The sequence below is a fragment of the Homarus americanus genome, unplaced genomic scaffold (assembly GCF_018991925.1).
Source record: "Homarus americanus isolate GMGI-L3 unplaced genomic scaffold, GMGI_Hamer_2.0 scaffold54742, whole genome shotgun sequence".
In the NCBI taxonomy this organism is placed as follows: domain Eukaryota; kingdom Metazoa; phylum Arthropoda; class Malacostraca; order Decapoda; family Nephropidae; genus Homarus; species Homarus americanus.
Window position 1 is genome coordinate 387,501 of NW_024719778.1, and position 27,101 is coordinate 414,601.

Consider the following 27,101-nt stretch of genomic DNA (forward strand, 5'->3'; position numbering starts at 1 on the left):
GGGCCTGGGCATGAGGTGGTGATGCAGGGGCCTGATGTGAAATGTTGATACAGGGCCGGTGTAAGTGGTGATACAGGGGCCTGGTATGAAATGGTGATACAGGGCCCTGTAAGTGGTGATACAGGGGCCCGATGTGAAATTGGTGATACAGGGGCCTGGTGTAAGTGGTGATACAGGGCCTGGTGTATTGATACAGGGGCCCGGTGTAAGTGGTGATACTGGGGCCCAGTGTAAGTGGTGATACAGAAGTTTTTCAGTGTAAGTGGTGATACAGGGCCCGGTGTAAGTGGTGATACAGGGCCTGGTGTAAGTGGTGATACAGGGCCCGGTGTAAGTGGTGATACAGGGCCCGGTGTAAGTGGTGATACAGGGCCCGGTGTAAGTGGTGATACAGGGCCTGGTGTAAGTGGTGATACAAGGACCTTATTAGTGGTGATACAGGGCCCCTTGTAAGTGGTGATACAGGGCTTGGTATAAGTGGTGATAGAAGGGCCTTATTAGTGGTGATAGAGGCTATATAAGTGGTGATAGAGGCCTTACAAGTGGTGATAGAGAAATTTATAAGTAACTAAGTGCCGATAATGAGAATGACTGAGCAGGAAACTTTTGTGAAATACCTGAATCATGTATTGGAGTTAATTATTAATGGTCTACAGGTGATTAAGTGCGCTTTGTGTTGTGGCGTAGAGCTGTTGATAGTGTTTCCGTGCGTTTTCGTTCATCGTTTGTCCGTGTGTAGTGAGTGAGGGGTAAATTTTATTGTGAAACTAAGCTGATAAACTTCTTTGTACACACACACACACCCCTTCAACCCCCACACACACCTTCACCCCCCAATACACACCTTCACTCCCCACACACCTTCCTCCCCACACACATCCTTCACCCCCACACACACCTTCATCCCCCCCACACACACCTTCACCCCCACACACGCCTTCCAGCACCCCCACACACACCTTCACCCCCACACACACCTTACACACACCTTCATACCCCACACCCCCCACACACACACCTTCACCTTCCCCACACACACCTTCACACACCTTCACCCCCACACACACCTTCCCCCACACCCACCTTCACCCCCACACACACCTTCACCCCCATACACACCTTCACTCTCCACACACACCTTCACTCCCACACACACTCCCACACACACCTTCACACACCCACCACCACCTTCACCACACACACCCTTCACCCCACACACACACCACCTTCATCACACACACCTTCACCCCCACACACACCTTCACCCCCTCTTTCACCCCCACACACACCTTCAACCCCACACGCACCCCACGCACTTTGCACCTTCACCCACACACACACCCCACACACACACCTTCCCCCCCCCACACACCTTCACCCCACACACACCTTCACCCCCACACACACCTTCACCCCTTACACCTTCACCCCCCACACCTTCACCCCACACACCCCCACACACACACCTTCACCCCCACACACCTCACCCCACACCATCTTCACCCCCCCACACACCTTCACCCCCCACACACCTTCACCCCACACACCCTTCACACACACCTCACCCCCATCACCTTCACCCCCATACACCTTCACCCCACCACACACCCTTCACCCCCACACACACCTTCACCCCCACACACCTTCACCCCTACACACACCTTCACCACACACACCTTCACCCCCACACACCTTCACCCCCCACACACCTTCACCCCCACACACACCTTCACCCCTCATACACCCCACCCCCCACACACACCTTCACACACCCCACACACACACCACCCCCATTCACACACCTTCACCACACACACCTTCACCCCCCACACACACCTTCACCCCCACACACACCTTCACCCCCACACACACCTTCACATACACACTCTTCACCCCACACACACCCCACACACACCTTCCCCCCACACTCACCCCACACACACCTTCACCCCCACACCACACCCCCCACACACACCCCCACACACACCTTCCCCCACATACACCTTCATCCCACACACCTTCACCCCCACACACACCTTCATCCCCACACACACCTTCACCCCCCACATACACCTTCACGCCCCACACACACCTTCACCCCCCACACCCACCTTCACCCCCCCATACACCTTCACCCACCACACACCTTACACCTTCACCCCACACACCTTCACCCCACACACATCTTCACCCCCACACACACCTTCACCTTTCACACACACCTTCACCCACACACACACTCTTCACCCCCATACACCTTCACCCCCCCATACACCTTCACCCCCACACACACCTTCCAGAGTTGAGGCTCAAATTGCTTCAAGATCTCGTTTCTGAAGACGTTGGGCAAGATGTTGATTGATGCCTCGACCAGGTAATCCAAAGACCCCATACCTGTCGAATGTACCTCCATGTCACCTGTGGAGAAGGAGAGGAAGAAGGGTCAGGAGGAGGAGAAGGACCAGAAGGGTCAGGAGGAGAAGGAGGATGAGAAGGATGAGGAAATGAGAAGGGTGAGGAAGAGGATGAGAAGGATGAGGAAATGAGAAGGGTGAAGAAGAGGCGTAAGAGGGGGGGAAGGAGGACGAGGAGGAGAAGGAGGAGGAGGTAGAAGAACTAAAGATAATGAGGGAAGAGGAAGACATTGAAGAAAGGAGATACAAAGGTAGAAGTAATGAGGATATGGAGATAAGATGATAACAATAGAATGAGAAGAAGAAGAAGAAGAAGAAGAAGAAGAAGAAGAAGAAGAAGAAGAAGAAGAAGAAGAAGAAGAAGAAGAAGAACTTAAACTAATCTCTTACAACAGATTAAGTAAAAGCCTCTTAGTAACCCACATCATAAATAACAAAGAATAAATGAACCTACGAAGAGAAAGTTAAAATAAATGAAATAAATGGGAAAAATAAACTACACATTAATGATAAAATTACAGATATTGTTTATATTTTGTGTCTTCTTTCTCTTCTTTTCCTAGTTATCTTATCCTCTCATTCTCTTTATCCTTATCTTGCCTTATCCTTCAAACTAGTATTAAATCCCGTCTCTCTCTCTCTCTCTCTCTCTCTCTCTCTCTCTCTCTCTCTCTCTCTCTTCTGTCCCATAATTTATTTTGTTCCTAGCTCTCACTCCTTCTCGTTCTTTCTCCCCTTCTCCCCCCAACACACCCACACCCACACCCACACACCCAATCCCATATCAACGCACTCACACATACACACACACACACACACACGCACACACACACACACACACACACACACACACACACACACACACACTTACCGACATGACAGTCAAGGGTCCTTAGAGTCGGAGGGCTTCTAAAGTTCACCTTCTGATGTAACTCGAAGGTAACGCTGAAGCTGCTAACGACCGCCCACAGGTGACCCCCAACACCCGGCAGGTAAGGCACCCACCAGTCACCCGTCACCTGCAGCCCCCGCGTGCCTACCTGTTGCCACAACACTGTAGCTAGTAAGCCTGTAAGTCGGTCCACTTAAGGTTGGTCCTCGTGTGTACCTTTAATAGTTGTATGTATGTATGTATGTATGTATGTATGTATGTATGTATGTATGTATGTATGTAAATGATATATGTTTTAGCATGATTCGTGTGTAAATGACTCGATTTTAATAATGCTTGTATGTAAATGATGTGATTTCTTAACGGGGTACTTGTATGTAAATTAAGTGGTTTTTAAGGGGGTTCTTGTATGTAAATGATGTAGTATTTAACGGGGTTCTTGTGTGTAAATGAGATGTTTTTTTAATGTTTTGTAAATGAGAAATATTTAATAATTGATATAATAATTGTATATATATTGAAAGTGTCTTACAGTAGATAGACAAGTCAAAATTCATTACTGATTTTAGAGTTTGTGAGCAGATTAATTATCCTACTACACGGAGACATTTACAGACATTACTTAGAATTAGCCATTAATATACTCAAAGGGTTAGGATTATGGGTAAAGGGATGGGATCATACTCAAGGGGTTAACATATCACACGCCTGTACTGATTCATTATACTCAAAGGGTTAGCATTATGGGTAAAGGGTTGGGATCATACTCAAGGGGTTAACATATCACACGCCTGTACTGATTCATTATACTCAAAGGGTTAGCATTATGGGTAAAGGGTTGGGATCGTACTCAAGTGGTTAAAAGTCAAATGGACGATATAATTCACCTTTTGCGAATCACAAATTTCTAATTAACATCAATATACATAGCCAAGATCTTATTCATTTTGCTGTGATATACTTACTTTAAAGTCCAAATGTGACATGAAAACGTTACCTCAGCTGTGACATGAGTTACGACTGCTGTGATGAGAGACAGGTAAGACCTTATTCATATATCCGTGACTTACCTGTATGACCACGTCGATGGTGTTGTCGACCAGTTTGAGATACACCTCCTGTGTCCTGTGCAGCGTCGACATCCCCACAACCACCATGTCGTCCACCTGTACAACAACACACACTGAATGTGGTGGTTGCGTGATTAACCACCACATTCAGGTATCCGTTACCACGCCCACCAACATGACCATCCGTTTTCGCCGTCTGATTTCTCAGTTCTTGGCAGGATCAACTGTGAGACGGACCTTCTCATTATGGAAGCCTTGCATCAGTATAAAGTAAAGTCATCCATTTATGATATGGCTTCCTGTGAATTGCTGTGTTTTTCACACTAAGGCTCGTTTAAATTAAGGTAATACCCCCTGTATATATTTTTCTTCTGATTTTAGTTTTGTACGTAGGTCTCTCGTCATTTTTATCGGTTTTAAATTATAATGTTTTTTTTTAATTTGCGGAAGATAAATTTTGGTATAATGTTACGTTCTTATTGTATGTCACCTGTATTTTTTCTTAACATTTTAAAACTTTTTGTTTTCTAGCCTCTGGTGATGGAAAATGATTTTCCGAAACGCTAGTGAGTAAAGAAACCCAACTTAGTCAAGATGTTTGTGTTTTCCCTGGTTCTCCTCTTCGTTATGTATGTATGTAATGTGTGTGTGTGTGTGTATATGTATGTGTGTGTGTGTGTGTGTGTGTGTGTGTGTGTGTGTGTGTGTGTGTGTGTGTATGTGTGTGTGTGTGTCCTGAGGAGTGAGTACGCTACGTAACAGTGATAAAATAAATTAATCTCTTATTTAACTCAGAATAACGAGCCACTTACCTTGAGAGTTACACCAAACCCCAGATACACGGCCACCTGGTCCACCTGCAATGGGTCTTTCTCCAACACCCTCAGCTTATGCCGGACCTTAAGTGTCAAATATATTCAACTGAGAATTAAACCACAGGATGAAACAAAATTCATACAAATAAATTAGGTCTATATATTGCTTCCTAAATGTGAGTGACATACAGAGATAATTAATATAAACAGTGTATATATATTGATGTAGGAAGCAAACCTTACCTTGGTCATCATGTAGTCGAGGGGGGAAATGGAGTCAGGGAAAGACCAGCCTTCAGTATCACTCTGTATGGCCGGGTTCATCACTGACACCATCCAGTCCTTCACCTGCTCGTCAACACAGATGACACAATTATTTCATCGCCCATAAGTACCAAACAGGTGAGCACAAAATAACATAATTAATTCTTCCTCGACAAGTACTGTATATAACATAGATAAACACAGGTGAACAGAACGCAAATACTCTTTCACCTACAGGTACAGAACACAGGTGAACACATTCCGAGTGAGTCAAAGGCAGGTGTAAAAAAATAACATTTAAGATAAAACTCACAAGAGAGAGAGAGAGAGGGGGAGAGAGAGAGAGAGAGAGAGAGAGAGAGAGAGAGAGAGAGAGCAGGGCAAATTGATACCCGATCGACAGGTTCTCGAAGTCCATGACCGTGCTACTGTAGGTCATCTCAAGCTAAGGGAAGAGAAGGTCAGATGGTGAACTGTGAGGTGATTTCTCTCTATCATCTTAATTATTATTTCTCTCTTTCTTATTATTTAACATCGTTCCTGTTATTACTAGTCATCTTCGGTCTTTTTTTTAAATTATTATCCATTATTCCTCCTACTACTGTTTGCAGAGGTTAGGTTAGGTTAGGTAAGGTTAGGGTAAGGTTAGGTTAGGTGAGAATTGGTAGAGTAAACACCACAATATATTGAGACTGAAATTGTTGATGTGTATTAATCTCTGACGTCACGGGGTCGGTGGGGTGGGTGTGGGGGGTGGGTAGGAACTCGTGAAGGCCACCCAAGTGTTGACGATTTAATTACCTTTAATGACAGAACAGCAGTCACAGGATTTCGTTAATTCCCTTGTAACCTAACCTAACCCAACCTAACATGACCTAACCTAATCTAACCAAGTTCAGTCTTACCTAACCTAACTGAACCTAACCTAGCCTAACCTAACCTAACTGAACCTAACCTAGCCTAACCTAAACACTGATAAATATAATCTTTAAATTAATTGGCTGTATTTAACGAGCTTTTGCAGCTGCAATAACTGGTAGCCCCCCCCCCCCCACATCTATACACCCCCCGCACCAAGCGCACCTGTGACTCATCATGCGTTTTATGCCTGATTCACAACCTTTAATTTATATTGGATTCTATTTGCTGTACAGATAAACAGTATTGAATTCTATTTGCTGTACAGACAAACAGTATTGGATTCATCTCGTATTTAGTTGATGTCATGAGGTAGCTAAAAGAGGTTGTCTAGTTGTTTCGTTAGTGAGCATTTAATCAATAGTACACCTGGGTATACAAAAGGTCATAAGACATAACAGCTTAGTGAGAGAAGACGATTGAGGGGTGAGAATAATTGCTACATGTCCTAAGGGTGGGGGGGAGAAGAGGGGGGAAGGGACGGAAGGTGGAGGGGCGGAAAGGGGGGAGGGGAGGCGAGGATGAAAGTTTAACCCCCTTTTTTCTTACCTCTATTATTTATTCACATTTACCTTCCCCCTCCCTACCACCTTTTACCTTCATCTACCCCCCCCCCCTTTCATTCGTTACTCCTTCACTCATTATGATCTTTCACTTAATAGTTCCTTCATTCACTCTACCCTTCCCATTTATCCCAATTACCCCTTCCCTTTAGGTCAATGGCCTCCACTTCCCTTCCCTCTTCATTCTCTTCACACTACTAAACAGACCCACTAAACAGACCCCACTCCCCCCCTTCCCACCACTAAGCAGACCCACTCACCTCTCTCTCCCTCCTCTCCCCCTTCCCACCACTAAACAGACCCACTCACCTCTCTTTCCTCCTCCCCCTTCCCACCACAAAACAGACCCCACTCACCTACACCTCCCCTCCTTACCTGTACACCTAATTAGAGCCACCTGTCTCAAGGGAGAAAAACTCTCAGCACAGATCATGACATGTTCCATTGTACACCACCGCCAGGGCTTCAGGGCAGACCTTTAACAGCTGCAGTGAGGGACAAGTGGGACCTGATGGACCTGGTTGATACTATTTTGTCTTGTTTATGTTTTTTCTCTTTTTATTTTCTCTTTTTGATTTGTATTTTAGTTTGTCTCCGTTTCTTTCCTTGGCTTTTTTTGTTTTATTATGTTAGTTCGTGTGTGTGTGTGTGTGTGTGTGTGTCTAATTTCCTCTTCTCCAACTCCCTTCCCTCACTTGTAGAAGAGAACCCTCAATTATCATGCATAAAATAAACAGTCATTCCCCACCTGCAGCAGAAGTTTTCATCACTCTCACCTAGCCTCTCCTCCTTCTCCTCCTCCTCCTCTTCTCCCCCAACCGCAACTAACCTCCAACACTTTATCCACTTCCCCAACACCGCTACCCCAACCCCAGTACCCCACCCCAACACCCCATCCCCATCCCACCGCTCTATTACCTCTACCCCACCACCCCACCCCAACACCCCATCCCACTCACCGTCGTGTGGTCAGAGGTCATCGTCAGTTGCCCATCGCTGTCAGGTACGACGGCAAATCGGAACGACAGTCGGACATCGTTGAGGGTAATATTGGTGGCCCCGGACTCGTCTCTGTTCCAGAACACGGTCGCCTTCCACAGGTACTGACCCAACGATGACAACACCGGCAGTCTCGCTTCTGCCTGTACCTGTAAGTGTGTCAGTCAAAAGGAACATCATCAGGTTAATTAACGTGTTTTTACCTGTCTCGTGTGTGTGTGTGTGTGTGTGTGTGTGTGTGTGTCTGTTTCATAAAGGGAAGTAGAGAGGGATCGAGAGAAAAAGAGGGAGAGAAAGAGAGATCAAAATAAAGTAAGCTAAAGATAAAAAGAGAAAAAAAATGAGAGACAGAAGAGAAAGAGATATAGAAATGTAATCGATTATACATACAGACAACCCACCAGTTCATCATGTTATGTTCAGCACATTAATGTTCATCCTGTTGATATAACCATAATCTGCGTAGCGATAATTACGTGTCGCACATTGTTAACTTCAACCGCCACGTAATATTGGATTTACAGTTACCATTCCCCCTATTTAAACTCTAGTAGGCTCAAGCAAGTCACTCGGCTGACATAGTACCGTACAAACTCTCTTACGAGTATATCAAATGTGACATGAGCTGACTCGTTGGTGTCATAATGATATTTATTACTTTGTTTCAACAACTGAGGTCTCTAAACGTGTAATAAGGTTAGTAATTATCCTAGTTTATCAACGAATTAAAGTTATGAAATTGAACTCCCTGTACAAGTAGGTCAAACATCACCACTACCTTCCGACGTAACAATCTGCCCCCTTCATTTTTTGCTGACCAGATGCGCGCGCACCTTGTTTACATTCTGAGGGCGCGTGGCGTTTCCAGTATTGCCATCTTATTCTAGACTGTTTTATAATTAACGTCGTGCACACTTGGCCACATTTTCCCTGAGTTTTTTCATCTGATTACTGTCGTGTATAGTGTTTGCTTCTCCCTGGCCAGCATTTGCATAATGTTACGAATTTGTTAGACGACAAATATTTGCTCTGTCAGGAGAAGTGGATTACTAAGCGTCGCTGAGCTCATAACTCCCAGTCTCTCAGTTTGTCCGCATACATTTTTAAGTCAAATAGTTTGCTCTCTTTTTACGTGACTCCTCTTGGCTATTCGTTTGTTTAACACTGAGAAAACACTTTTGTGTTAGTTTGTCCCTCGCTATAAAATGTAAATAATTTTTATGAGCTTTCTTATTTTTAATTAATGCACACTCATGGCTCGCCATGTTCGCCCACACAGACACGCTACGCTGGGGAGAACTGTGTGTGTGTGTGTATGTTTTGTCTTTGTCTTTCTGTTTCAATGTAAAATAACGTTTGTATATAATATATGTTTATATCTCTTTGAATATACTACATATATATATATATATATATATATATATATATATATATATATATATATATATATATATATATATATATATATATATATATATATCATGTAGATCCACAATGAAAACGTGGATAAGATAAATCTTATCCATCTTCAGAGGCAACTGAATAACATGGACAGAGAGAGGCTAAAGTACACAGGGTGACCTTACTAAACATGAGGTCAGGTCATAAATATGACATCCACTATTCAGCACACCACCACACACGTAGAGGAGCTTAAGAGAAAGGCGACTTGACTAGTCAAGTTAAGTCAGGTCAAAAATATGGGACCCACTAATCATCTATCCTACACCTAACTCCAATGCTAAAAAAGCATTTTTAACCTTGGACCTCTGACAAATAAATTTGTGGGACATATTATCAGTTTTGTACTGACCATCACTGAGGTTTATAGAATTTAATTCCCTAATCAAACTTGCTTCAACCTGAAGTCTTTTTGTCACACATGATGATTTATACACTTCTAAGCTGTTTTCCCAATCCATGGGATGATTACTGTTCCTAACATGAACGAACAGTGCACAGCTTTCAGATGCTGTTCTGATATTATAATTGTGCAGCTTAATTCTGAGTTACAATGAATAAAGACGAAAGCCCTGAAGATGTGAATTACACGAAAGCGCTTGGGAACTTCGTGTTTTCTTCTTTCCTTGTGGTTATCAGCATATACCTAGATCACGCGCAACTACAGTGATTTACTTGCATGTATATATATATATATATATATATATATATATATATATATATATATATATATATATATATATATAGAGAGAGAGAGAGAGAGAGAGAGAGAGAGAGAGAGTATAAGTGCAGGTAGTCATGACAAAGGTAGGTGCCACAGGAAGATAACACGTGTACCGAGTCTGATACAACCAACACAGTACACCGGGGCATTTAATTTTTCTTTATTAACATATGAAGAGATGACTGGCGCCGATGATGATATCTGTACTAGATAACCTTATCAGGCGTGACCAACTGATCCCCGAGTTGGTGCTGTGAGGCCTCTTAGGAGTGGGGCCCTCCCTCCACACTCACCTACCACCACTGTCACCACACACCTGCCACCACTGTCACCACACACCTATCACCACTGTCACCACACACCTACCACCACTGTCACCACACACCTATCACCACTGTCACCACACACCTACCACCACTGTCACCACACACCTGCCACTGTCACCACACACCTATCACCACTGTCACCACACACCTACCACCACTGTCACCACATCTACATAAGAACATAAGAACATAAGAATGGAGGAAACGCAGCGGGCCTATGGCCTTCACAATTGTCCCGTTTTACACCCAACCCTATTGCTCATATGAGCATCCAACCTATGTTTGAAGCAATTCAGCGTATTCGAGTTAATGATGATATTTGGTAACTTGTTCCATTCATCCACTAATCTGTTTCCAAACCAGTGTTTACCTATTTCACGCCTAAATCTAAATTTGTCTAATTTAAAACCATTGTTACGAGTTCGCTCCTGGTTGGATAGTTTGAGTACCTTTGTAATGTCCCCTTTTTTAGCCTGCCTTCCACTTATACACCTCTATCAGGTCGCCCTCGCTCTACGTCTCTCAAGGAGTGCAAATTAAGATGCTTTAACCTGTCTCTATACTCAAGGTTCCTAATGCCCGGATTAGTCTTGTCATTCTCCTCTGAATTCTTTCCAAGGATTCTATATCCATTCTGTAATACGGTGACCAGAACTGAACTACGTAATCCAGGTGTGGTCTCACAAGAGCAAGATACAGTTTTAGGATGACCTCGCTAGTCTTGCTAACACTTCTTTGTATGAACCCAAGTACTTTATTAGCCTTGTTACGAGCAAAAACACATTGTTTACTTGGCTTAAGGTTCTACTTATCATTACTCCTAAATCTCTCTCGCAGTCGGTTTCTCTATGGCATCGTTTTCATCTGGTATCTGGTTTCCTGTTTACATCTCTCTATACTGAGTACTTTACATTTGTCGACGTTGAATTTCATCTGCCATTTTCAGACCATTCGAAAATTTTTAGATCTTCCTGTAGTTTTGCCGAGTCCTCGTCAGGTTGATAACACGTCCTATTTTAGTGTCATCAGCAAATTTACTTATGTTGCTGTCAATGCCGATATCTATGTCGTTTATGTATATAATAAATAATAATGGTCAAGTACTGAGCCTTGGGGAACTCCACTTGTGACGTTGCTAATGGGACTTAGTGCCGTTAATGCTCACTCGCTGTTTCCTGTCCTGTAACCACGCCTAATCCATTTAAGGATGTCACCTTTGATGCCATGAGCTTCTACCTTTCTAATTAGTCTTTCGTGGGGACTCTGTCAAGGCTTTGCTTAAGTCGAGATATACCACATCATAATTGTGCCCTCGTCCACCAATTCGAAAACTGATGAAAAGAATGTTAATAGATTAGTTAGGCAAGAACGTCCGCTTGTGAAGCCATGCTGAATCATTGATCAATCTGTGCTTCTCCAGGTGATTTCGAATAGAGTTTGAAATGATTGCTTCAGTAATTTGCCTACTATTGATGTTAGACTGATTGGGCGGTAGTTAGAGGGATAGTGATCTATCAGCCCTTGAAAATCGGTATTACATTCGCTATCCTCCGGATTCTGGTACTACACCTGTTTTTAATGACATGTTAAACAACTTTGCTAAGGGCATACTGAGCTCTTCCTTACATTCCTTTAATACTCTGGCAAATATCTCATCGGGACCAGGTGACTTATTAGGCATTGTCTATTTGCTAACTAACGTCGTTACTCGTCACTTCTATCTCACTTAATTTGTTTTCTTCACTATCTCTGAATCGAGTCGGTTCCTCGGGTACCACCACTGTCACCACACACCTACCACCACTGTCACCACACCTATGACCACTGTCACCACACACCTATGACCACTGTCACCACACACCTACCACCACTGTCACCACACACCTATGACCTGTCACCACCACTGTCACACCCACCACTGTCACCACACACCTATGACCACTGTCACCACACACCTACCACCACTGTACCACACCTACCACCACTGTCACCCACACCTACCACCACTGTCACCCACCCACCTACCACTGTCACCACACCTACCACCACTGTCACCACCTACCACCTGCCACCACACACCTACCATCACTGTCACCACACACCTACCACCACTGTCAACACAGCTACCACTGTCACACACAACTACCACCACTGTCACCACACACCTACCACCACTGTCACCACACCTACCACCACTGTCACCACGCACCTACCACCACTGTCACCACACACCTACCACCACTGCCACCACACACCTACCATCACTGTCACCACACACCTACCACCACTGTCAACACACAACTACCACCACTGTCACCACACAACTACCACCACTGTCACCACACCTACCACTGTCATCACACACCTACCACCACTGACACCACACAACTACCACCACTGTCACCACACACTTACCACCACTCACACCACACAACTACCACCAGTGTCACCACACACTTACCACCACTCACCACACACTTACCACCACTCACCCTCACAACTACCACCACTGTCACCACACAACTACCACCACTGTCATCACACACCTACCACCACTGACACCACACAACTACCACCACTGTCATCTACAACTACCACCACTTACACCACACACTTACCACCACTCACCACACACACTACCACCACTGTCACCACACACCTACCACCACTGACACCACACACTTACCACCACTCACCACACACCTACCACCATGACACCACCTAGCCTACCACCACTGACACCACACACACTTACCACCACTCACCACACAACTACCACCACTGTCACCCACCACCTACCACCTGTCCCCACACACCTACCACAACTGACACCACACACTTACCACCACTCCACCACACAACTACCCACTGTAAACACACAAAAACTCACCCACACTTACCACCACTCACCCTCACAACTACCACCACTGTCACCCACAACTACCACCATAATACACACCTACCACCACTGTCACCACACAACTACCACCACTGTATCACTACAACTACCACCACTACACCACACACTTACCACCCTCACCACACAACTACCACCACTGTCACCACACACCTACCACTGACACCACACACTTACCACCACTCACCACACACCTACCACCACTGACACCACACCACCTACCACCACTGACACCACACACTTACCACCACTCACCACACAACTACCTCCTCTCACCACACACCTACCACCACTGTCCCCACACACCTACCACAACTGACACCACACACTTACCACCTCACCCACACAACTACCACCACTGTCACCACACCTACCACCACTGTCCCCACACCTACCACAACTGACACCACACACTTACAACACTCACCACACAACTACCACCACTGTCACCACACACCACAACCACTTACCACACAACTCTACCACCACTGTCACCACACACCTACCACCACTGACACCACACACACTTACCACCACTCACCACACAACTCACACCACTGTCACCCCACCTACCACCACTGCATCCCTGACCACCGAAGGTCAAGACGTACCTGGCGCTCCTCTCCGGAGCAGCCAGGTCAACTGTTGTTGGCCCATACCAACTCCCTCCCTGAACCCTCTCTCACCCAGAATATCAACAAGTTCACGCCAGAAGTTACTATTTCATTTAGGAAAGGAATGGAACCAGTGTTAAACAGAGGTGAACAGTGGTGAACAGTGCTTAAGTCAGTGAGAACAACTCAGCAGTAACAGTGGTACCCAAGTTGACCTTCACACAGTGAGGTCCCAGGAACCCAGTGATAACGGCCCGACCAACAACCAGCGATGTGTTAATCCGTCTACGATAGGAAGGCCTGGGACCACACCTCACTCTATAGAACACCGTCTGTGAGGGAACTACTACACCACGTGAGGCCCCCATAACACCATCTGGGAGAGTTACTACACTACGTGTTTGCTGTTCAACACCTACATTAATCTGTATGTTCACTGTATGTTCCTTCACCTTTCTCTAATGAAGGCTTTGTTAAACCACCAATGTATGTAATAAGTCATTTATGCCCAATGTATATTTTCAGCCTGGGCTGCAGAACTTTTCAATAAACCGTTATATTATTATTATTATTATTATTACACCACACACTTACCACCACTCACCCACCACACACCTACCACCACTGTCCCCACACACCTACCACAACTGACACACACACACTTACCACACTCACCACACAACTACCACCACCATGCACACCTACCACTGACACCACACACTTACCACCACACACACACAACTACCACCACTGTCACCACACACTACCACACTGACACCACACATACCACCACTCACCACACACTTACCACCTCACCACACTACCACCACTGACACCACACAACTACCACCACTGCACCACACACCTACCACCACCACACACTTACCACCACTCACCACACACTTACCACCACTCACCACACTACCACCACTGTCACCACACACCTACCACTGACACCACACACTTACCACCACTTACCACACAACTACCACCACTGTCACCACACACCTACTACCACTGACACCACACACACTTACCACCACTCACCACACACCTACCACCACTGACACCACACACTTACCACCACTCACCACACAACTACCACCACTGTCACCACACACCTACCACCACTGACACCACACACTTACCACCACTCACCACACAACTACCACCACAATCACACCTACCACCACTGACACCACACACTTACCACCACCACCACACACCTACCACCACTGTTCACACACCTACCACCACTGACACCACACACCTTACCACCACTCACCCACACAACCACCACTGTCACCACACACCTACCACCACTGACACCACACACTTACCACCACTCACCACACAACTACCACCACTGTCACCACACACCTACCACCACTCACCACACACCTACCACCACTGACACCACACACTTACCACCACTCACCACAATTACCACCACTGACACCACACACCTACCACCCACTGTCACCACACACCGACCACCTGACACCACACACTTACCCACCACCACCACACAACTACCACCACTGTCACCACACACCTACCACCACTGACACCACACACCTACCACCACTGTCACCACACACCGACCACCACTGACACCACACACTTACCACTCTCACCACACAACTACCACCACTGTCACCACACACCTACCACCACTGACACCACACACTTACCACCACTCACCACACAACTACCACCACTGACACCACACACTTACCACCACTGTCACCACACACTTTCCACCACTGTCACCACACACCTATTACCACTGACACCACACTTACCACCACTCACCACACACTTACCACCACTGTCATCACACACCTACCACCACTGACACCACACACTTACCACCACTCACCACACAACTACCACCACTGTCACCACACCTACCACTGACACCACACATACCACCACTGACACCACACACTTACCACCACTCACCACACGCCTACCACCACCGCCACACACTTACACACATAATACCCCTGTGTCATTACCTCATCTCATTAACATCTTACCGCGATGGAGGAGAGGTTGAAGGAAATGGCCTCAAACCGGAGCTGCGAGAGGCCGTACAGTTGTTGGTCCCAGATGGATAGGCTGTTCGTCAGGTGAAACTCCTCAGAGAACATCATAGGGTCAGCTACCTCCAACACTGTAGGTGGGGAACATAAGGGTAAATACACCTTCTTCTGGAATCAAGCTCACCTAGAATTATCTTCACCTGGAATCACGTGTGTGTTTGTGTTTGTGTTGTGTGTGTGTTGTGTGTGTGTGTGTGTGTGTGTGTGTGTCAGACACCCACCTGGTATGCCTGTAGGGTCGTCCTTGGAGAAATAATGGAACAGCTCGGTAGTCAGGCACTCCTTCGTCAGTGGTTGACCTCCAAGGGTGTCTGTCGGAGGACAAGCATACTCGAAAATATGATCCATATTTAGCAGAGCCTAACAGAGATTATGATCCATATTTAGGTGAGCATACTCGAGAATATACCCCATATTTAAACGAACCTATTCGATAATGTAACCCATATTCAACGACGTCTAACGGAGAACAAGACCCATATTTAAACTAGCCTACCAGAAATATGCCACATACACTCAAGGAACATACTAGATGGCATGTGAGAAAATATAGCACATACCCAATTGAGTATATTAGGATATGACTTATATTTTGTGCAAACTCTCTCTCTCTCTCTCTCTCTCTCTCTCTCTCTCTCTCTCTCTCTTCTCTTCTCTTTGATAACTTGAAAAATGGCGGTTAACCTCCTCCCACGTCTCCTACGAAATCACTTTTCTCTTACAAGTAATTTCTGGTACTTAGCTTATCATAAGACGGGGTTCTGAATCTCTAATGAAGTTCTCTGAAGACTTCACCCAGTCTGTTACTTTGCTACATGGAGTTGTTAACCGGAACGTCTTAGTTAAACACAATAGCTTGGTGTCCTCGCTTTGGTCATGTAAGCAACTCTGCCTATGTTCCAGGCCTCAGACCTACGTCTAGACTCAAAAGCGCAGTAACAAATCACCTTTCGACACGTCACGCTTAATTAATTTATTATTGTAAGGGTATAGTCGTATAACTCAGAGTTACTTATTATTAATTGTCAAAATACAATGTTAATCGATTATTAGTGTATTTATATATAAATTTACCAAATTTAAAGTAATTAGACTAGAAATACTGAACTTGTCTCATCCCGGTGGAACAATCTACGTTCATCAGACTAATTATTTATAATATTAATAAACCAACAGAGGTAGTAGGTAGTTGGCAGCTATCAAACAGGGAGGTACTACCCCCTGGGAAGATATTGGAGGCATAATGTGTTGTCTAAAGGTAGACCTGCTGCCATATGGCATCACGAAAATTGTGACCAAGTCCCAGGATGCCGATCTGACTTTCTGCCTTGATGTGGGTCATTGACCTGTGACCTGGTGGGCTACACGAATTATTGTGAGAAATGCATGAGGTACCCCTGACAACAAACCTATTTCACGTTAAATTCATTCAGAAACCCACTACCCGAATATCCGAGTGCGCTTCAGGGCTCTGTGGGGCAAGCTGCTAAGAGATTTTATTTACAAATGATATTATTGCGTGGAATTGCACAAATTAATCCAAACTTTGTCTTCGCCTTTTTGTCTGCCTGTCTTGTCTTATTGCCTGTCTTATTGCCTCTATCTGTACCTTTCTGTCTATGGTTGTCTATCTCTGTCTGTCTGTCTCTTTTCTTTCTACTCTGTCTCTCTCTCTCTCTCCACCACCACTCACTCACTCACTCAAGCAGCTATCATACCTCCTCCTCCCAACCCCACGCCCTTGGCTTATTGACCTACTGCCTGGACGATGCCCTGATAAGATCCTGGCTGCTATACCACGTGAAGGAAAGCAAGCAGTCTGCACCTGAACTCTGAACTAACCCTTTGGCCCAGGTGTTCACGTTTCGTAGTAGAACTTTGAGGCTGTAATCAATGTCATAGTGGGCTAATTAATTTACAGTTCACTCGGGATGTTTGAGGGGAATGAAATTAGTGATGATGATAGTGCCAGAAATAAACATGTTGATGATATTGATGATGATGATGATAATAATAAATATAATAATAATAATAATAATAATAATAATAATAATAATAATAATAATAATAATAATAATATATTAATAATAATAATAATATAATAATAATAATAATAATAATAATAATAATAATAAAACAAATATACAAGGTTAAGTACAGACTTTTATTCCTACAGGTTGAAGATAAATCAGTTTTCCAGTCTCACCTGGACTGGGACCCACTACCACTCACTGTACATACTAATGATAACTTAGCTCTCCTCTCACACGTGTTGGGGAGGTGATGTTGGGGGGTGATGTTGGGGGTGATGTTTTAATCAGGAATTCGTGTATTTGGTCACTTTTACTGTACTTAAACATCGCTGCTCATTATCCCTGGTACATGTACATACTGTATGTGAGCAGACTCGCGTGCGCACACATTAACACACACACATACACATGTACACATGCATATGCAGTTATACACATTCATAGACACATATACGCAGTTATACACACACACACACACACACACACATACGCAGTTATACACATTCATACACACACATGCGCAGTTATACATATTCATATACACACACGCAGTTATACACACACACACACACACACACACACACACACACACACACACACACATATACACAGTTATACACAGTCATACACACACAAACACAGTTATACATATTCATACACACACACACACATACGCATTTATATACATTCATACACACACGTGCGCAGTTATACACATTCATATACACATATACGCAGTTATATACTGTACATTCATACACACACACACACACATACACACATACACAGTTATACACATTCATACACATATATACGCAATTATACACACACACACACACATACGCAGCTATACACGTTCATATACACACACATACGGAGTTATGCACATTGATACATACACAAACACACATATATACAGTTATACACATTTATTCACACACATACGCAGTTACACACACACACACACACACACACCTTGTTGACGGGGGTATCACGTTCAAGCTGCTGTGGATCCCCTCTCACGTAGGCATCAGTGAGCATGAGAGAGTTGATGCATTAGCTAAACTCGCGTCCAACAATGACAATGTTGAATACAATCTGGGACTGTCAAATAGAACCTTAAAACTGTCATCATAAAATATCTTGCTGATGAATTTGAAGCCAGTAGACAAGTGCAAACAGGCAATAGTCTATCCTTTGTTTACCATGATGAGATGTATTAGTAAAAGGTTACTAGATTTCAAGATGTTGTAACCGCTAGACTAAGGTTAGGATATAAGTACCTCTGACAGTATACCCCTCAGGCAAATGTGAACAAACTAATGTAAAGTGTGTGGCCAGACATATGGCCACACACTCCAACACTAAATCTTAGACTGTGAAAAAATAGAACCTTATAGAGATAGATCCACAAACTTTTATCTCTGATGACACATTAGCTGATATACTAAGGCTGTATCCACACTTCGCATCTTGTATCTAATCCAAATTCTATGTACCGAATTAAACAAACAATGTACAGGAAATACTCTGTAACATTCATTGCCATAAAATCAAGATCACTGGGGTCTGATAAACATCCTTTGTGTCCTATACTCTGTAATCCTTTTTGCGCTACCGCTCACAGGATGAGTATGGGGTGCACAATAAACTAGCTACTGTCCGCGGCATGATTCAAATTCAATTTCACACACACACACACACACACACACACACTCACCTGTGATCCCCTCTGCTGTAGCTCGGCCAGGTAAACACTGCAAGCAAAAGCAGACCATTACCGTCACCACCAGCAGGAGACGTTGACTGAAAGCAAACATGACAGAAGCAGAAGGAGGAGAGTGAGCCGTGCAGTGCTTTCATCCTCCGTCAAGCAGAGTGTGTGTGTGTGTGTGCGTGTGACTGATACTCATGTTCTAAACAAACATTCTCCTCTGTTTGCGAGATAGTGTCCAGATACTGATTTCAGAACACCTTAATGAACACTGACACTCCATGGTCTTGTGTCTGCTTTGTCACAAAATATTATGTCCAAGAAGGTATTGTAGGTGGACCGTCAGGTGGAGGAGAGATCAAGTGAGTGGATGACTAATTGGATTGTTGATTGGTAAAGGAGGTGTTAGCAACTGTGGTAGGGAGACGAAGCAGACGTGGAAGAGGAAGATAAAAGATAAACAGATAAGGTATGGAAGATTGATATCTTCCTCCATCCCTCCGACCCTCCCTCCCACCCCCTTCCCTCCTTCTCATCACCTTTCCCTCCTCCTTACACTCTCACCCTCCCCCACCTCTCCTTCCCTCATTCCTTCCCTTCATCCCACCCTCTCACCCTCCCTCCCTCCCACCCTCTCACCCTCCTCCCACCCTTTCACCCTCCTCCCACCTCTCACCCTCCCTCCTCCCACCCTCTCCTCCTCCCACCCTCTCACCCTCCCTCCCACCCTCCATCTTGTAGCTCCACTCCTCAACCTCACCTCTAAAACCCTGGCTCTTACTGTACCTCTATCTCTCAACCCCAGCTCTAGAACCTCTAGTATTCCAAGATGTAAACTTCAGGTAGCAGCCAATTAAACCCAATACCTGGCTATGCGTACAGGTGAACCACGGGTGACAGATAACAGTTGATTGACTTCCGAGACAACAGGTTAATGAGAGTCAACATACAAGTCGATGGGTGCTAAGGAATTCATTTCAGAATGACAGATGTGAGATGATTTAACCCCTGAAATAGACGATTGAGATTTACTTAACCCCTGAAATAGACGATTGAAATTTACTTAACCCTTGAAATATACAGATGAGAGATGATTAAACCCCTGAAATAGACAGGTGAGAGTTATTTAACCTCTGAAATAGACAGGTGAGAATAAATTAATCCCCTGATACAGAAAGGTAAGAGTTAATTAACCCCTGAACTAGACAGGTGAGTTAATTAGCCCCTTAAGGGACAGGTGAGATTTAATTAACCCTGAAATAGACAGGTGAGAGCGAATTAGCCGTCTCTTTCCGTCACAGTCATTACTGGACTAACGCATCGTCACAGTAACGCGCTGCATGGAGACACTCGCTGCCTTATCAATCTATAATGAATGAAGCCCACCGGTGTTCTAGCCAGGCTCTCCACTCCCACTAACCCGAGGACGATAACGGGATTGACCGTCAATCGTATCTCGGGGCCTTACACCCCTCTCGCCATGTAGTATAGGGGCGATAATCCCCCCGTGTGGAGTAAATTGAATCCGTCCATTTTACATATGTTTCCGGAGTCTCCCAGTCACGGTCCCCTGGAAGGCCAACGTGCGTGAGGAGGAGGTCGAGGGAGTTGAGATCCTATGGTAAGAGGCGGTAAGGGTGTTATTGCCACGTGGGTTTGTGGTGAGGGTTAGAGAGGGCAGGAGGGTGTTGTGAGACAGTGCCAGGTGACGTCAATAACAGGTGTGATTTGCAGGGTAATTGGGAGGAGGTGTGTGCCGTGGATCGGATACGACAACACCGGCAGTGTCCTTCCCTCCCTCTGTCCCTCACCCCGTCCTCCCTCCTCTATCCTCCACACACCTTACCTCCTCCTCCTCCTCCTCCTCCTCCTCCTCCTCCTCCTCCTCCCCCTACTCCCTTCTCTCCTCCACCATCCTCCTACCCCCTCCGTTTAGTTTTGTCCAACCTGTCGCGAGTGTTGATGACACCAGGCCACCCTCTGAATACCTTCCCCTAATTACCTTTACCTGTGCCATAGATCAATGGCCTATCGACGTGGTGACACACCGTAGGTGAAAAATGAATTGATTTCCCAAGATAATGAGGATGTCGAGTCATTGGTATGGGTAAAGATCCCTTGTCGTCTATGTTCCGTGAAACACATCTGACGATTAGACACCCTAGCTTAATTCACCCAATGGTTAAACACCCTGTGTGAAATAATCTGGATTGTCTAATCTTCGGGTGATTCGTAATTTTTTAGTCTGAAATTAACGTGTTGTTTGGTCTCCACTTATGACAACTCTACCTCGAGGATCAAGCAAAGAATGATAGAAAGACAATTTAAGGAAGAGACAAAAATAGAGAGAGAGAGAGAGAGAGAGAGAGAGAGGGAAAGAAATGGAAAGAAAGAAAAACGAAGGGAAAGGAAGGAAAAGAGAGAAAGGGACGGAAGAAAGGAAAATAAGATAAAGGGAGGGATAAGAAAGAAAAGAGAGATAGGGAGGAAAGGTAAGGAAAGATCGTGAGATAGACCAAAAATAAATGGGAAAACAGAGAGGAAATACAGAGAAAGAAAAAAATTGAAATAGTAAAGAAAATGAAAATGAAGATAAATAATTAAAGAAAGAACGAGAGAGAAAAAAAATCGTAAAAATGTTAAGTAATGTCTTTATAATGTGAGAATTTAAAGGAGAACACTAAGCAGGCATAAGTGTTACCAATTCTCCACAATACTGTTTATATTAAGAGTCAATACAGAGTGAAAAGACTTTACCTACACCTGCCGAAGGAGAAATGAAACTAAAATGTAAAATGTATATAGCCCAGTGTAAATAAAGAAGCATTGTAATACAGTTTGGTGAAGAACAGATGTAAAAGAAAAAATATATATACAACTCTTTCAGGTTTGTGGTTCTGGTATAGAGGAAAATTTATAATGTAAATAAAGATTATCCAGGTGTTATGTTTACAGATGGAAAATGACGAAGATGTTGAAGAAGAAAAAAGTTACATCAAGCGACTCGTGAGCAAATACAGGCATGGCTGTGCGTGCATGGTGGCCAACTTTAGAATTCATGTAGCGAATTATGCAGGGCACATTACTGGAGCAGATGCTAACATAAACACTGCTATTGTTGGCCTATTCATGTTTAATCCTCAAGCCACGGCCACCTGTTTAAACCTGTATTTACGAAACAATTCAATGAGAAATCGTTCAAGAGGTGGTGTTAGGAGAGTGTGTGTGTGTGTGTGTGTGTGTGTGTGTGTGTGTGTGTGTGTGTGTGTGTGTGTGTACGTGCGTGCGTGTGGCCAGACTCAACGAGAAGCCCTGATTTTGTGGGACAAGTGACTGGCTTATGGATCAACCTGGAATGTGTATTGTCTATGTGTCTGGACTCGTGACTTAGATGGTTTAAAAAACGTTTTGGTTGTCAGACTAACAAGAGTAAAGGTGGCAGTTTGTGTGTGTGTGTGTGTGTGTGTGTGTGTGTGTTGTGTGTGTGTGTGTGTGTGTGTGTGTGTGTGTTTGTGTGTGTACTATAACCTACCATATAGTCCTTAGCCCGGTCACTGCTCCATATTCCGACTGTTCATTAATCTGAAGGTCTAATCTAATCTAACCTAACCTCACCTAACCTAACCTAACCTAACCTAACGTTACCATGCCCTAACCTGATCGAATAAACCTTAGGACCCACAAATCATCGGAACAGAGGGTAGTTCCCTTCGACGAAGTCTCAAACATTCAAGCGTTAAATATTCACCCTAAGTGACGACGTCAGAACATTCCCAATTGACTTATTTATTTTACGACCAAAAACAAGATGGTGTTGAAATGGGCGCTAAAACTGTAACGTGACTTTGTCGTAACTAAATGTGTTCTCTCATACTTAAGTTATGAAGGATAATGAACATACAAATTATTGATAATCTGGGGACCTTTGTCGTTACTCAGATTGTGAAAGTGTGTTGGAGTTCCTAAAGGTGGTTGCTATGGGTCTTCTCTAAATTTTTGATCAAGGGATTTTAGCGTTTCCCCTGGCTGTCTCTTCCTGTACATAGAGAACTGATCACCCAATTCCTCATCTTAGAGCCCATTTATCGATTTTGCTTTATCAATGATCAAATGGTAAAGAAAAAAATGATGATGTCATACGAGTGAAGTCTGGACATATACGTGTGATATAAGTTGTCTATTAAAGTGTTTTCCATCTCATTATCCACTGGTTAATTTATCCCATTTTGGTAAAAGCGAAATAGATACAAAAATATTATATTCTAACGTGTTATTATCTACCATACTTGTGGTAATAAATATGACCATTCTTAATTCAAACTCAATTTAATCTCACCAAGCCAAGGTGTACACGTGTGAGTTATGTGAGTTGTGGTTAATGAGTGGAAAATATCCTAAAAAAAAAAAAGGTTTTAGTCGCGGTGACAAATTTTTATTCTGGCCAGTTTAGAGAAGCCACACCTGTGCTTTTGCTTCATTACACCTGTCTGCTGCCATCAATACTGCTCCACCGTGCTCCTAGGTGATGATGCATATGATTCTCACCTCATTTAACTTTAAAAATTACCATGTGCTGTGTCGTCAATACTCCTGTCTTTCGACTTGTAGGAGCCAGCACACCTGTGGACAGATTTAAACACTTGTACACCGCCTCTGGGCTGACTAAGTCCTCCCACTCACCTGACTTACTCAACCAAACATTTCCACATTTCTTCATGTATATTAGAGTACATTAATACATAAAGTACTTAAATACATACTCTAATACACTAAAAATATACATGCAAAAATGGTACATACATACATACATAATATAATAATGGTTGCCCCTCGTGTAACGACGATTGCCGGAGTGAATTTGTTTAAGGTGTAGAAGTTGTCACCAACACAACAACCACACCCTGAGTTAACGAGCTGCATGAACCAGTGTCAAGGAACATACATACATACATACATACATACATACATACATACATACATCCGCTACCACCATCACCCGCTACCACCATCATTTATTACCATCATTAACTTACTACAACTATAACCCACTAACACCATCACCCACAACCACCATCACCCACTACCACCATCATCCACTACCACCATTAACCTACTACCACCATCATCCACTACCACCATTAACCTACTACCACCATCATCCACTACCACCATTAACCTACTACCACCATCACCCACTACCACCATAACCCACTACCACCATTACCCACTACCACCATCACCCACTACCACCATCACCCCACTACCAATCATAACTCCACTACCACCATCACCCACTACCACCATAACCCATCACCACCATCACCCACTACCACCATAACCCGCTCACCACCATTACCCACTACCACCATCACCCACTACTACCATCATCCACCAACACCATCACACACCACACCATCACCACTACCACCATAACCCACTACCACCATAACCCATCACCAATTATAACCCACTACCACTACAACCCACTACCACCATAACCCACTACCACCATCACCCACTACCACCATAACCCACTACCATCATAACCTACTACCACCATAACTCACTACCACCATAACCCACTACCACTACAGCAACTCCACTACCACCATAACCCACTCTCATCACCCACTGGGCTTCACCATAACCCACTACCACTATAACTCAATACCACCATAAAGTAACCCACTACCACCATAAATCTACTCACCACCATAACCCACTACCACCATCACCCACTACCACCATCAACCACTATCTGAGAAATTGACAGACATTGATAAATAGACAGATAAACAAACAAACAGAAAGACAGACAAAAAGAAAGATAGGAAGAAAATGGACAGAAAGACAGACAAAAAGAAAGATAGGAAGAAAATGGACAGAAAGACAGACAAACAAACAAACAGAAAGACAAACAAACAAACAAACAAACAGAAAGAGAGACAAAAAGAGAGAGGCAAAAAATAGAAAGTCAAACAAACAAATAAACAAACAGAAAGACAGACAAGAAGAAAGATAGACAGAAAAATAGACAGAAAGACAGACAAACAGACAGACAGACACACAGACAGACAGCTATCTCTTATAAACCAATTCCCACGTTTCTCACCATTGCTGATTAAAAAGTTAGGCTCTCCCTCCTTACAAAAAACATCACTATCAACATTAAAACATTCATTAGTACATTCAAGAACCTCTCCCACACCTCTATCCTGTAAAGACGGTAATGTTTCATGTCTTAAATCTCCTCCTTCCCTTCACAACACGCTATGGCAACCAGTCACGTGCTGATATTGCTCAACAAACATTATTTCATAAGCTGTGTGTGTGTGTGTGTGTGTGTGTGTGTGTGTGTGTAAGAGTAGTGGGTGTAGGGTGTAGGAAGGTGAGGTGTGTTGTATAGGAGGGGTGAGATTGAAGGTACACGGATGGGAGTAGTGGATGAGGGAGGTAGAGGGTGTGGTGAGGGTGGAGGGTGATTTGTGGAGGTGAGGGGTGGAGGGAGTGTGGAGGTGAGGGTGGAGGCATGGTGGAGGGGTGAGGTGGAGGGGTGAGGGTGAGGGTGAGTGGTGGGTGAGGGTTGCAGGTGAGGGTGGAGGGTGGGGTGGAGGGGTGAGGTGGAGGTGAGGGGTGGTGGGGTGAGGGTTGCAGGTGAGGATGGAGGGGTGAGGGGTGGGAGGTGAGGGGTGGAGGTGAGGGGTGGAGGGTGAGGAGGGTGAGGGTGGAGGGTGAGGGTGGGAGGGAGAAGGGTGGAGGTGAGGGTGGAGGTGAGTGTAGTGAGGCCAGGTGAGGGGTGGGAGGGTGGGGGTGGAGGGTGAGGGGTGGTGGGTGGGTGGAGGTGAGGTGGAGGGTGAGGGCAGAAGGGTGGAAATAAATCAATAAAGCAACAGACTTTAACACGTAGTGAACCAATAAGATTAACTCCAAGACCCCTATAACCCTCTCCATTACTCTACAGACCCCTTATAGCCTCTCCAATACTCTAGAGACCCCTTATAACCCTCCATTACTCTACAGACCCCTTATAACCCTCTCCATTACTCTAGAGACTTATAAACCCTCCATTACCTAGAGACCCCTTATAACCCTCTCCATTACTCTAGAGACCCCTTATAGCCCTCCATTACTCTACAGACCCTTATAACCTACATACTTACAGGACCCCTTATATCCCTCTCCATTACTCTACAGACCCCTTTTATAAACTGTCTCCATTACTCTAGAGACCCCCTTTATAACCCTCTCCATTACTCTAGACACCCCTTA

At 44.5% G+C, this 27,101-nt stretch overlaps 1 protein-coding gene across 1 annotated transcript in view; it reads right to left on the reverse strand.

Annotated features, from left to right (window-relative positions):
• The window catches only part of LOC121860284, an 8,470-nt gene extending 2,726 nt beyond the window's left edge, over positions 1-5,744 (reverse strand). The window contains exons 1-5 of the mRNA XM_042357360.1: positions 5,435-5,744; positions 5,189-5,275; positions 4,377-4,472; positions 3,286-3,454; positions 2,294-2,418 (exon numbers count right to left, since the gene is read on the reverse strand). Coding sequence (XP_042213294.1) covers positions 2,294-2,418; positions 3,286-3,454; positions 4,377-4,472; positions 5,189-5,275; positions 5,435-5,527 — 570 coding nt within the window. The 5' untranslated portion in view covers positions 5,528-5,744. The remainder of the gene's footprint in view (positions 1-2,293; positions 2,419-3,285; positions 3,455-4,376; positions 4,473-5,188; positions 5,276-5,434) is intronic.
• Between the last annotated feature and the right edge of the window lie 21,357 nt (positions 5,745-27,101).